This window comes from Salmo salar, chromosome 02, assembly GCF_965601325.2.
Source record: "Salmo salar chromosome 02, fSalSal1, whole genome shotgun sequence".
Lineage (NCBI taxonomy): Eukaryota > Metazoa > Chordata > Actinopteri > Salmoniformes > Salmonidae > Salmo > Salmo salar.
The window spans coordinates 64218247-64232723 of record NC_138292.1 but is presented as its reverse complement, the minus strand read 5'-3'; the positions used below and the strand labels follow the sequence as shown (position 1 = coordinate 64232723).

General features: G+C 45.5%; 1 protein-coding gene across 1 annotated transcript; it reads right to left on the bottom strand.

Annotated features, from left to right (window-relative positions):
• Nucleotides 1-813: 813 nt before the first annotated feature.
• On the bottom strand, nucleotides 814-5087 carry LOC123739065 (uncharacterized). Its single transcript, XM_082965857.1, has 5 exons — nucleotides 4999-5087; nucleotides 4852-4904; nucleotides 1038-4764; nucleotides 921-957; nucleotides 814-836 (listed from the first exon to the last, which is right to left on the bottom strand). The coding sequence occupies exons 1-4, from the start codon at nucleotides 5019-5021 to the stop codon at nucleotides 948-950; spliced, it is 3813 nt and encodes a 1270-aa protein (XP_082821983.1). The 5' UTR covers nucleotides 5022-5087; the 3' UTR covers nucleotides 814-836; nucleotides 921-947.
• Between the last annotated feature and the right edge of the window lie 9390 nt (nucleotides 5088-14477).

Genomic DNA, 14477 nt, shown 5'->3' with positions numbered 1-14477 from the left:
AAAAACTAATGGTAGCCAGAAGCATTAAGGAGATCTTCCTAATTGTAGCTGCTCATCTTTGTTGCTGCACCTTATAAAGGAATCCTAGACCCTGCCAGCCACTGAACTTCACTTCCATTGGCCCAATTGAGATTAGGTGCGCTATACTTCATTCAGCTGGTGTGCTGGAGGGTTTGCACATCATGGACCCATCCGATGGTTTTATAGAGGGAAATCTAACTATCCACTGCACTGGGTGAGCTTAAATCAAGTGCACCTTTTAATGCCAGGGGCTGTTGCAGGTGCAACCTCAGTGGTCCGGTAGAAATGTGTTGTGCATAAAGGCTGCAGACACATTGAGATTGTGTCAAATTAAATGAAGTAGTCTGGGGTTGAAGTGTCCAAAATAACATTTGAGCCATCACCTAGATATGGGACAGACACCTAAACTGATTTGACTTTGCCATATGGGCTATAGTATAAGGCCAAATGCAAGTTTAAAACTAAAAGGTCACTCAATTCTAATGCCAAATGAGCCATCTAAAAACAATTCCCTATACATTAGCTTACTCACCAATGCATGCCTACAGCTGAAGTATGAACATGAGGAATGTCTGACAAGTCACCCCTTGACAGATGTTCTTATGTAGACCCAAGCTATTATATTGAACAACCAGTAGCAAATGTGAAAAGATTAGAAAAGCAAAGAATTAACTTAACAGCAGTCATTTTTACTACAGACCACCTGTTCTCAATTAGCAAGCAATGGACACAAGAATCATCATTTCAAAGAGACAAAACATTTTTGAAAATAAAATTGTTTATTGATTCCATCACGCTTGAGCACCAGCAACTTCCTGGTCGAAACAAAAGCAGAAAGAAATGCAAACAGTGTCAGCAACACAGAATGTTAAGTAACCAATGTCAAAAACAATTCTCACCATTAGAGCTTCTAGAGGATGACTCCGTTACATTTCCCTGTTGATAAACACATGGTTAGTACACAGAACTTCAAAGTCAGAGAGCAAAGTTAAGAGAAGGTTAAAGTTAACCATTACCTTGCAGAATCCTTCACTAGTGGTGGATGTATGCTTGGTGCACCAATGCCAACATAACTATCCTTGGGAGCATTTCCACTGTCAACAGGCATAGCCTCCCTAGGAGTGTAGCGGGTTTGGGAGAAGACAGTTCTGCCCTTCTCGTAGTGCGATTTGGAACTGTAGGAATAGATTGGGATGACACCCAACTGTTCAACAATGCTGGCCTGAGAGCTACCAGAGACACCATCTTCAGTGCTTTCGTAGTGCTTCTGCTGAGACATTGGGGCAAGTTGCTTCTGGGGCATTTGAGCTACATGCCATAATTGCTGAGGCACGGGGGTCAGTTGCTTCTGCGGTAGAGGCATGGAGGCCAGTTGCTGCTGGGACATTTGAGCTGGATACCACACTTGCTTGGGTATGGCGGTTGGTTTCTCCTGCAGAAGAGGCATGGAGGCCGGTTGCTTCTGCTGCTGGGGAAATTGAGCTGGATGCCACACTTGCTGATGTGTCTGAGGCATGGCGGTCAGTTCAATTTGCTGCTGAGGTTCAGTTGCTTCTGCTGCTGAGGCATTTGAACTGGATGCCACACTCTGATGTCCCTGCGGCATGGCGGTCAGTGCAGCGACTTGTTGCTTCTGGACCATTTTAGCTGGATACCACACGTCGTGAGGCTGCTGGGGCATAGGGGCCGGTTGCTTCTGCGCCAGATGCCATACTTGCTGAAGCATGGCAGCCGGTTGCTTATGCTGCTGGGGAATTTGAGTTGTTTGCCACAGTTGGGGTATGGCGGTCAGTTCCTTCTGCGGTAGATGCATAGGGGCTGGTTGCTTCTGCTCCGGGGGAAATTGATCTGGATGCCACACTTGCTGAGGTGGCTGGGGCATTGCGGTCAGTTCAATTTGCTGCTGAGGTTCAGCGGCCGATTGCTTCTGCAGCTGGGGCTTTTGAGCTGGATACCATGCTTGCTGGGGCATGGCAGTATGTTGCTTCTGCAGCATTTGAGCTGGATGCAACACTTGCGGCGGCATGGTGGCCGGTTGCTTCTGCGGCAGATGCATTGGGGCTGGTTGATTCTGCAGCATGGTGGCCAGTTGTTTCTGCTGCTGGAGCATTTGAGCTCGATACCACGTTAGCTGGGGCACGGCGGTCAGTTGTTTCTGCAGCATTTGAGCTGGATGCCACCCTTGCTGGGGCACGGCGGTCAGTTGCTTCTGCGGCAGAGGCATGGAGGCCAGATGATTCTGGGGCATTTGAGCTGGATACCTAACTTGCTGGGGTATGGTGGCCAGTTCCTGTTGCTGCTGGGGCATGTGCACTGGATGCAACACTTGCGGCGTTATGGTGGCCGGATGCTTCTGCTGCTGAGGCTCAGCAGTCGGTTGCTGCTGAGGCTCAGCAGTCGGTTGCTGCTGAGGCTCAGCAGTCGGTTGCTGCTGAGGCTCAGCAGTCGGTTGCTGCTGAGGCATTTGAGCTGGATACCACACGTCGTGAGGCTGCTGGGGCATAAGGGCCGGTTGCTTCTGCGCCAGATGCCACACTTGCTGAGGTATGGCGGTCAGTTCCTTCTGCGGTAAAGGCATTGGGGCTGGTTGCTTCTGGGGAAATTTAGCTGGAGTCAACACTTCCTGGGCCAAGGTGGTCGATTGCTTCTGCTGCCGAGGTTCAGTGGGTGATTGCTTCTGGGGCATTTGAGCTGGATGCCACTCTTGCTGAGGCATGGCGGTCATTTCCTTCTGCCGCCGAGTTGCAGAGGCTTGTTGCTTCTGGACCATTTTAGCTGGATACCACACATCATGAGGCTGCTGGGGCATGGGGGCCGCTTGCCACACTTGCTGAAGCGTGGCAGCCGGTTGCTTATGCTGCTGGGGCATTTGAGCCGATTGCCACAGTTGTGGTGGAATGGCGGTCAGTTCCTTCTGCAGTTGACGCATAGGGACTGGTTGATTCTGGGGCTTTTGAGCTGGATACCACACTTGCTGGGGCATGGCAGTCAGTTGCTTCAGCAGCATTTGAGCTGGATGCAACACTTGCTGAGTTACGGCGGCCGGTTCCTTCTGCTGCTGAGGTTCAGTAGCTGGTTGCTTTTGCTGCTGGGGAAATTGAGCTGGATGCCACACTTGCTGATGTGCCTGCGGCATGGCGGTTAGTGCAGCGACTTGTTGCTTCTGGACCATTTTAGCTGGATACCACACGTCGTGAGGCTGCTGGGGCATAGGGGCCGGTTGCTTCTGCGCCAGATGCCACACTTGCTGAAGCATGGCAGCCGGTTGCTTATGCTGCTGGGGAATTTGAGTTGTTTGCCACAGTTGGGGTATGGCGGTCAGTTCCTTCTGCGGTAGATGCATAGGGGCTGGTTGCTTCTGCTCCGGGGGAAATTGATCTGGATGCCACACTTGCTGAGGTGGCTGGGGCATTGCGGTCAGTTCAATTTGCTGCTGAGGTTCAGCGGCTGATTGCTTCTGCAGCTGGGGCTTTTGAGCTGGATACCATGCTTGCAGGGGCATGGCGGTCAGTTGTGTCTGCAGCATTTGAGCTGGATGCCACCCTTGCTGGGGCACGGCGGTCGGTTGCTTCTGCGGCAGAGGCATGGAGGCCAGATGCTTCTGGGGCATTTGAGCTGGATACCTAGCTTGCTGGGGTATGGTGGCCGGTTCCTGTTGCTGCTGGGGCATGTGCACTGGATGCAGCACTTGCGGCGTTATGGTGGCCAGTTGCTTCTGCTGCTGGGGCATGTGCACTGGATGCAGCACTTGCGGCGTTATGGTGGCCAGTTGCTTCTGCTGCTGGGGCATGTGCACTGGATGCAGCACTTGCGGCGTTATGGTGGCCAGTTGCTTCTGCTGCTGAGGCTCAGCAGTCGGTTGCTGCTGAGGCTCAGCAGTCGGTTGCTGCTGAGGCTCAGCAGTCGGTTGCTGCTGAGGCTCAGCAGTCGGTTGCTGCTGAGGCTCAGCAGTCGGTTGCTGCTGAGGCTCAGCAGTCGGTTGCTGCTGAGGCATTTGAGCTGAATACCACACTTGCTGAGGTTGCTGGGGTATGGCGGTCAGTTCCTTCTGCGGTAAAGGCATTGGGGCTGGTTGCTTCTGCTCCTGGGGAAATTTAGCTGGATGCATCACTTGCTGAGGTGGCTGGGGCATGGCAGTCGGTTCAATTTTCTGCCGAGTTTCAGCAGCCGGTTGCTTCTGCTGCTGGGTACATTGAGCTGGAGTCCACACTTCCTGGGCCAAGGCGGTCGATTGCTTCTGGGGCATTTGAGCTGGATACCACACTTGCTGGGGCATGGCGGCCGGTTGCTTCTGCGGCATTGGGGCTGGATACCATGCTTGCTGTGGCATAGCTGTTGGTTGTTTCTGCGGTATAGGCATTGGAGCCAGTTGCTTCTGGGGCATGGTGGTCAGTTCCTTCTGCTGCTGAGGACCAGTAGCTGGTTGCTTTTGCTGCTGGGGAATTTGAACTGGATACCACACTTGCTGAGGTAGCTGGGGTATGGAGGCCTGTTCCTTCTGATGCTGAAGTTCAGTAGCTGGTTGCTTCTGGGGCATTTGAGCTGGATACCACGTTTTCTGAGGTGCCTGGGGCATGGGGACCAGTTGTTTTTGCAGGATGGCAGCCGGATGTTTCTGTTGCCCTTCGGTCAGCTGCGCTTGCATTTGAGCTTTTGGAGAGCTGTAATTACCATATACTTTAGACCCAAGTGAGCCTGCATAGAGCCATGCTGCATCAGACCCTAGTGCAGGATACCCATCACCTAGGTTAGAAAAAGTAAAGTATAATGCCAGCCTTTGAAGTTACTGGAACCGCAACTGTTATTTGAAATTAATGTGTAGAAACTCACTTGATGTAGAACAGGTTATCCCTCCAATTAGCAGGCAACAAAGCCAAGAAACTCTTTAAAAAAAAAGAAAGTCTGTTATAAACATAGCTACCTGTAACACCTGAAGGACAAGGGAAACAAACTAGATCAATACTTTTAAAAACCTACCTGAAAGCGATTCCAATCATCATGTCCACTTTTGCACTTCAAAACCGCCCCAGTAATCAGAACTAATGGTCAGTATAAGCCCTAGCATAATAACCCTTTTGCTGTATCTGGCAGGCTTTTGGTTGCTCCTTTTAAACAAATCCCCAGACCCTTCTAATGTCATTGGCTAATTAAGGACAGCTGTAAACCCATGAACTACATTTGATTCCTAATTCCAAATTGACCCCTAAATCCTACACCCTGGCCTAAACACTCCTGTGAATCAGAAATGATTGAATAGGTATAAGCAATATGGCCACAATTGCATCCAGCCTATCAGAAGGCAAGGTGAAGCAATTACCATATTGCTATAACCTATCTGATCGTTTCAAATGCCCAAAAGTGACTAAGCGGTAGGTGTAGGGGCTAGGGGTTGATTTGGAATTCAGAAATTTACTCAGGTGTGGTTGATTCTCTAATTGAGTTCCTGACAGGTTTGACAGCCCTTACTCTAAAGCACGGTTCAAACTCATTACACGGAGGGCCGAGTGTCTGTGGGTTTTCGCTCCTTCCTTGTACTTGATTGCTGAATTAGGGCCACTAATTACTCCCCTCACCTACAGTAGTTGTCTAGGTCTTAATTGAAAGGAAAAAACAAAAACTTACAGACACTAGGCCCTCCATGGAATGAGTTTGACACCCCTGCTCTCAAGTAGGAAACACATTTTGTCTTGGCACTTCATTGATCGGGTTTAAATTATTGCTTGTACAAAATTCACTTGATTCATTTGAAGTTTAGAGGCTAAATGAGCAGTTAGGCACCATTATTTTACACATGCCTTCTTTTAAACAGTGTGTTTCATTCAGCATAGCAAGAGTAGATGGTTAACAAGTTTCAGGTGTACATAGCGCATCATCTTGGACAAATTCTGAATTCAGACAGACGCCAATTAAACACTCACATTATGCAAACACACCACACACATATGCTTTTGATGATTTGAGTCTTTAATTTTTCAGACGCAAACATATAGTAGGGCTCATTTGAATGGTAATGCTAAAGGAACTGACTGTAGACCAAAGTCAAGAAGTAAAGTCAGGAGAGGTGCATCTGCCACAACCCGAAATTCGGATACTAATGTTATTTTCCAACAGCAAGGCTCAGATCACCATGGCAGTGTTGCCATTGTTTATAAAAGGTTTCCTTAATAATGTAAAAAAAACATGTCTCCAACACCCACTCACAAACTGAAATAATTTGTGTGTACATTATACAATCAATAAATGAGAGAGAGCCTCAATCACATCATTCATTTATGCACTGTAGGCTACACATTAACTGCAGCAAATTGGTTCCTGTTTCAGTCAGGTTTTTGTTTGCATGGGTCAATCAAAAACACTAATGGCGGATGAATCAGAATTAGTTGGGTAACATAGATAATTAAGATGTTTTATTTGCATAATATGCTCATGTGAGATACTTGTCATATGTGAATGCATCTGTTAAACCATGTGGAGGGATGGCGTGATTAATGGGGAACCAATTACTTGTCTCCACAATGTCTGTGCGCAAGTCACTCCCTCCTTTGGCATTGGGGGAAGGTGTATGGCAGTGTCTGGACCATTGTATGTCCTCTCTGATGTTGCACTTATCTTGGGATAGTGTATGACCTAGAGGCTCACTCCCCTCAGTGAGCTTGTCCAGGAGTAGAGTCAAGAGGGGGTTTACTCGAGATGAGAGTATCTAGAGTTGTCAATTGATTTATGCCATTGGATGAGCTAATGGTTCTGTTCTATATCGTACCAGGGAGAGATGGTTCCAGTTTGGGGTAGGAGGACCAGACAATGGTCTATACAATGAACACTGTTGACACAGCAGTTGCTGTCTGCTATGTTTTATAGATATCTTTCACACAAAACTTAACCTTGTGACCCATTCTATGTATCTGTGGTTCGTCATGTACGTTGAGAGGGCTGTATCTTGGCTATGAAAGATCTTTGTACTTCTGTGTAGTCACTTTTCAATGGTTCATTAGAGATAGCGCATCATTGAAAGTCAAGTGCTTTTGCAAAAGCATCTTAATTATTAAAGATGTAGTTTTAAGTATAACTCTGACTGGTGTGTGAAGTTTGTAACTCTCCTCATTTAGTAATGCAGAAATTAGCCACCACACGACGGAGCCTCCACGTGACAGGTGACGGCTGCAGGATGAAGTTGGTGAAGAGCAGAGATTTTTGTAAAGTTCATGCAGTCCACATATATACTCACGTCGGAAATGTTTTATTCCCAGAACGCAACACACTTTGAAAGGCGGTGACCAACAATTGTCACCGACTTGACAATAGTGATCAGCCCACTATCTCCATAAAATGTCTCCCTCATGTGGATGAAATAAAACACAAAACAACAACCCATCTCATCATCCTCTGACCGTCTACCCTCCTTTGTGGAAGCATTTTTTTCCAATGTTGTCTCAACTTTGATTGTAGTACACATCCACAAACACATAAACTGGAATGCAACTGTTTAGATAGCTATGCATATATCTCCAGCCCCCTTAAATCTGCCAAATAGTGTTTTCCCTATTCCGACTGATGTTTCCACTTTGCACTCCATCCCTGATAATTATACTTGATTCCAAGTCTGTGCCTTGAAAATTCCCATCTCCTTTTCTTCTCCTGTTTGTTTAAGCACAGCAGGCAGACAATCTGTTCTTTTATATTCACCCCAAGTGCTCCAATCCTTCTTTACTTTATTATACAGCCCTTAATGTCTAGAAATCTGCACTCACTCCCCTCTTCCACTGCTATAGGCTGGCCTACTGTAACTGGAACACAAATGTATGTCACTTAAATCAGACCTGGGTTCAAATACTATTTAAAATATTTCAATTAATTTCACATACATTCAAAGTAAGTATTCTGATCTTTTATTTGAAAAGATAAGTAGTTAAATGCTTTTATGTATTTGGAAATACACTTGGAAAGTGTTTGAAAAACTCAAATTCACACACTCAAATACACTCCACTGCAAAGTATTTGAAAATACTGTCAAATAATACAATTTGTCCGACTATTTGGTTTTTACAAATAAGCATTCAAATACAAAAATACGTTTTTTTTGGGGGGGGGGGGGGGGGCTGTGTATTACAAGATCCTGAAATACAAATGTTTTTGAACACAGGTCTGCGCTTAAATGTAGCATTTGCATGAAAATACACAAATATGTATTGTATTGTAATATACTGCATCATATTCTATTGTATTTGTTGTTTCTTTGTGATTATATTTGAAATCATCAACTGTTATTTTTTCTGAAGACAGATTCCAATTCTTCTTTCTGTTAGACCCTCCAGGCCCTATTAGTCTACTGAGGTCAGTCAGTTGTGATTGTAACCATCAGATCCAAAATTTCAGTGGTGAGTAGCCACTGAGCTGTTGTCAACTCGCAGATGGCAGACTTGACCTCACATAAAGACACACCATGCCCACCAGAGCACACACATAGCCTACATACGATTCAGGTAGAAATCAATACTGACTCCAAAATAGACACAATTATTATTTACATTCATTTATTTGTTTGTTTTACAACTCAGTTTTAGGATCAGGTACTACTGCCTGCTTCACCTCCTAAAATTAAGAAAAAAATATTTGAGAAGCAATATAGAGACATTATAAAGAGGCAACTCAGTATAATTTACTGCTGCTTTCTATATATTATCAAAGCCACTTAAATGTATACTGCTCCATAGACATGTGTTCAAATAGAATTTGTTTCTTTGAAATACTTTTTTAGCTGCTCTTAATTGAGTTTGTCACTCCAGGCAGGCTCAATCAACCCTCAAAGAAAACCAATACTATTTGAACTCAGGTTTGTTTTCACCTCAAACCTTGAGATCGCCTCTTATAAGTGAGTGGAGATCTCTCCCTCGGGCATGAGCCATTTCATGTCTGACACGCCGTCGTAAATGCCCACGCGGCAAAGGTCACGTGACATCAGGCTGAAGTAGCTCAGAGATTTTTCATTGGACTTCACCCTGTTTACCAGCACAAACAGGAACTGTGACAAATAAATCATAGTTATGTTCAGTAGGGCACAACGTAGCAAAACGTTCTGCAACGGAAACTAAAACCTGTGGTTTTATTGGACGAGACCAATGTCAACAGTAGTTCAATATATACAGTATCTCACAAAAGTGAGTACACCCCTCACATTTTTGTAAATATTTGAGTATATCTTTTCATGTGACAACACTGAAGAAATATATATATATAATATTTTGTGTGGCCACCATCATTTTCCAGCACTGCCTTAACCCTCTTGGGCATGGAGTTCACCAGAGCTTCATAGGTTGCCACTGGAGTCCTCTTCCACTCCTCCATGACGACATAACGGAGCTGGTGGATGTTAGAGACCTTGCACTTCTCCACCTTCCGTTTGAGGATGCCCCACAGATGCTCAATAGGGTTTAGGTCTGGAGACATGCTTGGCCAGTCCATAACCTTTACCCTCAGCTTCCTTAGCAAGGCAGTGGTCGTCTTGGAGGTGTGTTTGGGGTCGTTATCATGTTGGAATACTGCCCTGTGGCCCAGTCTCCGAAGGGAGGGGATCATGCTCTGCTTCAGTATGTCACAGTACATGTTGACATTCATGGTTCCCTCAATGAACTGTAGCTCCCCAGTGCTGGCAGCACTCATGCAGCCCCAGACCATGACACTCCCACCACCATGCTTGACTGTAGGCAAGACACACTTGTCTTTGTACTCCTCACCTGGTTGCCGCCACACACGCTTGACACCATCTGCACCAAATAAGTTTATCTTGGTCTCATCAGACCACAGGACATGGTTCCAGTAATCCATGTCCTTAGTCTGCTTGCCTTCAGCAAACTGTTTGCGGGCTTTCTTGTGCATCATCTTTAGAAGAGGCTTCCTTCTGGAACGACAGCCATGCAGACCAATTTGATGCAGTGTGCGGCGTATGGTCTGAGCACTGACAGGCTGACCCCCCCCTCCCCTGCAACCTCTGCAGCAATGCTGGCAGCACTCATACATCTATTTCCCAAAGACAACCTCTGGATATGACGCTGAGCACGTCCACTCAACTTCTTTGGTCGACCATGGCGAGGCCTGTTCTGAGTGGAACCTGTCCTGTTAAACCGCTGTATGGTCTTGGCCACTGTGCTGCAGCTCAGTTTCAGGGTCTTGGCAATCTTCTTTATGTACAGCAACAATTCTTTTTTTCAGATCGTCAGAGAGTTCTTTGCCATGAGCTGCCACGTTGAACTTCCAGTGACCAGTCAGTATGAGGGAGTGTGAGAGCGATGACACCAAATTTAACACACCTACTCCCCATTCACACCTGAGACCTTGTAACACTAACGAGTCACATGAAGCCGGGGAGGGAAAATGGCTAATTGGGCCCAATTTGGAAATGTTCACTTAGGGGTGTACTCACTTTTGTTGCCAGCGGTTTAGACAGTAATGGCTGTGTGTTGAGTTATTTTGAGGGGGCAGCAAATTTACACTGTTATACAAGCTGTACACTCACTACTTTACATTGTAGCAAAGTGTCATTTCTTCAGTGTTGTCACATGAAAAGATATACTCAAATATTTACAAAAATGTGAGGGGTGTACTCACTTTTGTGAGATACTGTATATATATATATGAATTTTGATTATGGGCAGTTCCTTATCTCCTGCATTTGGTAAGGGTTTTCTCAGTTCACAGAGCAGTTTAAAACATCTGACTCAAATGAATCAATTTACAAATTCAATTCAAGCTGCAATTAAAGAGTTGATTCAAAACAACTTGTTCCAAATAGTGGTTTATGGACATTATCTTAAGATGTGAATCAAATAGCCAATATAATTGAGGTGTTGGTGAGTCGCTCTTTTCAGGTCCAGTAGCTGCTCTCCTGCTCTCACCTTTTCAACAAATTCTGGGGCCAGAGCTCCTGAACTAGCCGGTCCTTGAGCACTTCATAGTCACCACTCCCCCTGTTGATGAAGAGCAGGATGTGCCCCTTCACCTCTGACTGGTACAGTCCCAGTGCTGTGTGAGAGAGAGAAAGGAGAAAAACAAAATGAGAGAGAGCGAACGACAAAGAGAAAGAAAGAGGTATGGGAAATAGATATCAAAATAGGCATGTGACAGTACATTAACTGTCTGTAGGTATAGTCTGGTTATATGACTGAACATGAAAGGCTAATAATACAAAGATGTGATGCCACGGTATATTTTTAACCATGCTGGTACCCTAGGAAGGTGATGGCTTGCTGAAAGAACAGGCATTTCTCAGCCTTGACGTACAGGTCATACTCCAACAGTCGTCCAAGTACCTTGCGCACCAAACACACATTCTCGGCGCGAGTAGCGGAGTATACCAGAATGTCATCGATATACACCACTACACCCTGCCTGTGCAGGTCCCTGAAAATCTCGTCGACTATTGGGGTCGGGAATTCTGTCAGGGGTGCGTAACTGGTGGCATGGAAGTCAAACGCAGGAGAGCAGAACTTGGTAAATAGCCGGAGCCGTTTAATGTACATAACTACCGGCATACAAAAATAACAAAACACATGGGCACAAAACCCGTATTGCACCAGTCACATAAAGCACACGTACTTACAATAAACATTTCCCGACAAGGACATGGGGGAAACAGAGGGAACATATACAACATGTAATTATGGAATTGAAACCAGGTGAGTGTGACAACCAGACAAAACAAATGAAACATGAAAAATAGATCGACGATGGCTAGAAGACCGGTGAGGTCGACCACCGAACGCCACCCGAACAAGGAGAGGAACCGACTTCGGCAGAAGTCCTGACACAGACTCATATTAAACATCTCCAATCCAAAATTAAATCTAGAATCGGCTTCCTATTTTGCAACAAAGCCTCCTTCACTCACGCCGCCAAACATACCTTCATAAAACTGACTATCCTGCCGATCCTCGACTTCGGCGATGCCATTTACAAAATAGCTTCCAATACTCTACTCAGCAAACAGGATACAGTCTATCACAGTGCCATCCGTTTTGTCACCAAAGCCCCTTATACCACCCACCACTGCGACCTGTATGCTCTAGTCGGCTGGCCCTCGCTACATATTCGTCGCCAGACCCACTGGTTCCAGGTCATCTATAAGTCTATGCTAGGTAAAGCGCCGCCTTATCTCAGATCAATGGTCACTATAACAACACCCACCCGTAGCACATGCTCCAGCAGGTATATCTCACTGGTCGTCCCCAAAGCCAACACCTCCTTTGTCCGCCTTTCCTTCCAGTTCTCTGCTGCCAATGACTGGAACGAATTGCAAAAATCAATGAAGCTGGAGACCTATATCTCCCTCACTAACTTTAAACATCAGCTATCTGAGCAACTAACCGATCGCTGCAGGTGTACATAGCCCATATGTAAATAGCCCACCCAATCTACCTACCGCATCCCCATATTGTTTTTATTTACTTTTCTGCTCTTTTGCACACAGTATTTCTACTTGCACATCATCATCTGCTCATCTATCACTCCAGTGTTAATTTGCTAAACTGTAATTACTTCGCTACTATGGACTATTTATTGCCTTACCTCCCCACGCCATTTGCACACACTGTATATAGACTTTCTTTTTGTTCTATTGAGTTATTGACTGTATGCTTGTTTATTCCATGTGTATCTCTGTGTTGTTGTTTGTGTCGCACTGCTTTGCTTTATCTTGGCCAGGTTGCAGTTGTAAATGAGAACTTGTTCTCAACTAGCTTACCTGGTTAAATAAAGGTGAAATAAAAAAATGATAATTAAAACCAGGAACGCACAATCCCTCCATCAGTGCTCAGACTGTCCGCAATAGGCTGAGAGAGGCTGGACTGAGGGCTTGTAGGCCTGTTGTAAGGCAGGTCCTCACCAGACATCACCGGCAACAACGTTGCCTATGGGCACAATCCCAGCTTCGCTGGACCAGACAGGACTAGCAAAAAGTGCTCTTCACTGACGAGTCGCGGTTTTGTCTCACCAGGGGTGATGGTGGGATTTGCGTTTATCCTTGAAGGAATGAGTGTTACACCAAGGCCTGTACTCTGGAGCGGGATCGATTTGGAGGTGGAGGGTCCGTCATGGTCTGGGGGCGGTGTGTCACAGCATCATCGGACTGAGCTTGTCACTGCAGGCAATCTCAGCGCTGTGTGTTACAGGGAAGACATCCTCCTCCCTTATGTGGTAACCTTCCTGAAGGCTCATCTTGACATGACCCTCCAGCATGACAATGCCACCAGCCATACTGCTCGTTCTGTGCGTGATTTCCTGCAAGACAGGAATGTCAGTGTTCTGTCATGGCAGGCAAAGAGCCCGGATCTCAATCCCATTGAGCACGTCTGGCACATGTTGGATCTGAGGGTGAGGGCTAGGGTCATTCCCCCTAGAAGTGTCCGGGAACTTGCAGGTGCCTTGGTGGAAGAGTGGGGTAACATCTCACAGCAAGAACTGGCAAATCTGGTGCAGTCCATGAGGAGGAGATGCACTGCAGTACTTAACCTCTCTCGGGTATGTGGGACGAAATCCCACCTAGTCAACTGCCAGTGGAATCGAGTGGCGCGAAATACGAAAAACCTTAAAAATGCTATAACTTCAATTTCTCAAACATATGACTATTATACACCATTTTAAAGACAAGACTCTCGTTAACCTCTATGGGCTAGGCGGGACGTAATCGTCCCACCTACGTAACAGCCAGTGTAATCCAGTGGCGCGATTTTCAAATACCTTAAAAATCCTATTACTTCAATTTCTCAAACATATGACTATTTTACAGCTATTTAAAGACAAGACTCTCGTTAATCTAACCACACTGTCCGATTTCAAAAAGGCTTTACAACGAAAGCAAAACATTAGATTATGTCAGCAGAGTACCCAGCCAGAAATAATCAGACACCCCTTTTTCAAGCTAGCATATAAATGTCACAAAAACCCAGAAGACAGCTAAATGCAGCACTAACCTTTGATGATCTTCATCAGATGACAACCCTAGGACATTATGTTATACAATACATGCATGTTTTGTTCAATCAAGTTGATATTTATATCAAAAAACAGCTTTTTACATTAGCATGTGACGTTCAGAACTAGCATACCCCCCGCAAACTTCCGGGGAATTTACTAACAATTTACTAAATTACTCACGATAAACGTTCACAAAAAGCATAACAATTATTTAAAGAATTATAGATACAGAACTCCTCTATGCACTCGATATGTCCGATTTTAAAATAGCTTTTTGGTGAAAGCACATTTTGCAATATTCTAAGTACATAGCCCAGCCATCACGGGCTAGCTATTTAGACACCCGGCAAGTTTAGCCTTCACCAAAATCAGATTTACTATTATAAAAGTTTGATTACCTTTTGTTGTCTTCGTCAGAATGCACTCCCAGGACTGCTACTTCAATAACAAATGTTGGTTTGGTCCAAAATAATCCATCTTAATATCCGAAT

Excerpts from the sequence above, each read along its gene's own strand:
- LOC123739065 (XM_082965857.1), bottom strand. The coding sequence starts at position 5,021 with ATGATGATTGGAATCGCTTTCAG. Across the intron at positions 4,905-4,998 it reads ATGATTGGAATCGCTTTCAG|AGTTTCTTGGCTTTGTTGCC; the intron begins GTAGGTTTTTAA and ends TTTTTTTTAAAG. Across the intron at positions 4,765-4,851 it reads GATAACCTGTTCTACATCAA|GTGATGGGTATCCTGCACTA; the intron begins GTGAGTTTCTAC and ends TTTCTAACCTAG.